Here is a 2,922-nt window from a genome sequence, read left to right as displayed (position 1 = left end):
TAAATGGTTAGAAATCCATTTCAAACTTGCATGTCTACTTAAAAAGTCTATTGACTAATTACTCCAAGAGACATTCTACAATGACAACAAGACATGGACTATAGTCTCATAACTATAAATTCTACTTAAAAATCTTATCAACTAATTATATTAAAAAATATTCTACAATACAAACAAGACATGGACTGTCATATTATAACTATATACATGAAAACTAAAATATAATTAAAATTAAATACTATAAATTTTTATATATCTTGATGACTGCTATACAATAAATCAGACCATTTTCATTCTTATGAAAAATAAAATAATAATTTTAGCTTTGCTGATGCTTTAATCAAAATAACAGTTTTGATAAAGGCACTAAAGACAAAGACATAAGAAAATTATTGATATCGTGAGATGTTTGTTGAAACTATTGACTTCAATTTATTTATTTATTTTTTATATTAAATTAAAACGCAAAAAAAATCATAGGGAAACAGCAAACACAGCCAACATGCTATTGGAAAAGAATATAAATCTCATGTAAATTTTTTTACATAAAGAAGAAAGCCAACACGCTTCTATTTATTTAGGTGTACAGTTACTTTCAAGTGAGATTATGAAATTACTTCAAAAGTTTCCAGCATCCCCACTTACTTCTCAAAAGCTCTCTCCAAAACATCCCCACTCACTTCTCTCTTTTCAAAATGTATCTTCAATATAGCCGGGAGTGGATTTTTTATCTATCAAAAATTGTGCAGTACTTTTTGGCATGTAAACGGATGGCAAGCTGTGTACATGATCGAATATGTGTGCAGAAACATATTCGGACAATGCATGTGCGTCAGAATTTACTTTATAGGACCGTCCATTAAATGTTTCTGAACGCCATTGTAGGCGCCCCCAACCCCTTTGCATTCACATTGCTAAATGCTTAATATAATTTGAACCTGTGTAAGTTGCAGTTCAGTTTTTTTCTAGTCTAGCTAGTACGATGCAGACTCAATGTTCTTGCGCCTTTGGTGGACCCTCTCCGACAAACAAAACTTGTCTTTCCTGTCATTCGTGACATGGCCAAAGTTGTCTGCTTATTTATTTATTTGCTGAGGCCAAAAGTTGTAAAATGTACAGTTAAAGCATTATCATGTAGCATGTGCGAACTGGATCTTTCTACAGAATTTTCCATCACCTGGGTTTGTATAAATACTCTTCATCCTTCTACCAATTCATCCAACCAGTTTCTCTTTTGGATAGATAGCAACAATGGCTTTCGCTCTTCATCATTTTCTCTTATCTATCATATTGTTTGCATTTGTCTCAGTGTCTTTATCCGAGGGTCCATTCCCTCCTTCCCACCACAATGAAAAGCCTCCACCAGAATTTCGCCCTCCTACGCTTCCATCGCCACTTCACAAGCCAGAACCACGTTATCCTTCTCCATTTGTTCCGAAGCCTCCACCACTCCATACACCCCCATTTGAAGGGAAACCTCCCATGAAAGATGCTCGCCCTCCTACACTTCCAAAGCCAAAGCCACAACCACAACCACACCACCCTGCTCCTTTTATTCCAAAGCCACCTCCCCTTCACAAGCTCCCATTTGAAGGAAAACCTCCCATGAAAGATGTTCACCCTCCTACACTCCCAAAGCCACAGCCACACCACCCTTCTCCCATTGTTCCAAAGCCACCACCCCTTCACAAGCCTCCTTTTGAGAAAAAACCTCCCATGAAGGATGGTCACTACTCTTCTCCTGCTGGTGCTCATCAATCTCCTCCCCTTCCCAAAGTCAAACCACCTGTCATTCCAAAGCCTCCACCAGTGCATGGAAAGGTTGCTCCTCATAACATCAATGAACACTCCACTTCTTCCTCCCATGAAAAGCCTCATCTTCCTCTTACTAGTCCATTTCACAAGCCAGGCTCCCCCATCTTCAATACCCATGGGCAATCGCACCCTCCTTTGAAGAAATCTCCTCCCAAGCCAGTAATCAATCCCCCACCAAAGCATGGACACCACAATCCTCCTCTCATGCATTAGTCTCCTTCACCTCATCCTACTCATTAGATATTTTGTAAGTTCACAATTCTATTTTTATTGACTTTACATTTCCATCTCTTGCATATACGTAGAATTGTACAGGCCCTAGATAGGCTGCTTGACTAATTAAGTATTTCTTTATATTGTTGCAGACAGGCAATCCGTGGAAGATATAATTAAAGGATGGGCGGTTTAGATTCTACTCATCCGTAGTAGTAGTATTATATGCTGGTTACACCAATGAGAAAAATGATAGAAGACATTATTTCTTTACTCAGAAATGTTGGCATCGGTGAACTACAGAAGCAACGCGGGCTTCTCTAAATATTATCGTATTGTAATGTTATGTATAGTTTTTAATTATAGTAAATCGTTTTCGATTCATGTTAGCTATATTCATGACTGTATTCGATTTCTGAGCACTCTCACAACTTTTACTACACTTTATTATCGGATTAACCATCTTTGTAATTTTTTATATACTTTTACGTTTCACTTACTAATAAAGAAATATTTGAGGGATATTTTGATTACGATTGAATGATATAGGCGTCTCAATTCCATTTTAAAAACAAGTCCTAATTTATAATAAATAAAATGATTGATTCGGGTGGAATTTAACATCGGGAATTCGTTAGCGTTGACCTATAATAATTAAGCGTAGACCTATAATAATTAAGCGTTGACCTTTAATAATTAATAACCAGTACCTTTGGAAACCATTTTGATGAGTATGTTAGGCTAGGTCCGATTTTCCCTCAATTTATCTTCTAGATACGTTACATTAATTAAATAATTCTGTTTTATAGTCTACGAAATCAGTTTATCTGTTAACCGTATTTTAAATACTAGGTGTATATATCCTGCCATTTGGTGTAAAGAATCTCTACCATT

General features: G+C 36.3%; 1 protein-coding gene across 1 annotated transcript; it reads left to right on the top strand.

Moving 5' to 3' along the window:
- Positions 1 to 1,232: 1,232 nt before the first annotated feature.
- Positions 1,233 to 2,423, top strand: LOC131047710 (early nodulin-75-like). The gene is made up of 2 exons (XM_057981510.2): positions 1,233 to 2,062; positions 2,181 to 2,423. The coding sequence occupies exon 1, from the start codon at positions 1,252 to 1,254 to the stop codon at positions 2,026 to 2,028; it is 777 nt and encodes a 258-aa protein (XP_057837493.2). The 5' UTR covers positions 1,233 to 1,251; the 3' UTR covers positions 2,029 to 2,062; positions 2,181 to 2,423.
- Positions 2,424 to 2,922: the final 499 nt, after the last annotated feature.

Source organism: Cryptomeria japonica, chromosome 4 (genome assembly GCF_030272615.1).
Source record: "Cryptomeria japonica chromosome 4, Sugi_1.0, whole genome shotgun sequence".
NCBI lineage: Eukaryota > Viridiplantae > Streptophyta > Pinopsida > Cupressales > Cupressaceae > Cryptomeria > Cryptomeria japonica.
The sequence above is the reverse complement of the archived record's forward strand: the minus strand, read 5'-3'. Positions and strand labels throughout refer to the sequence as shown.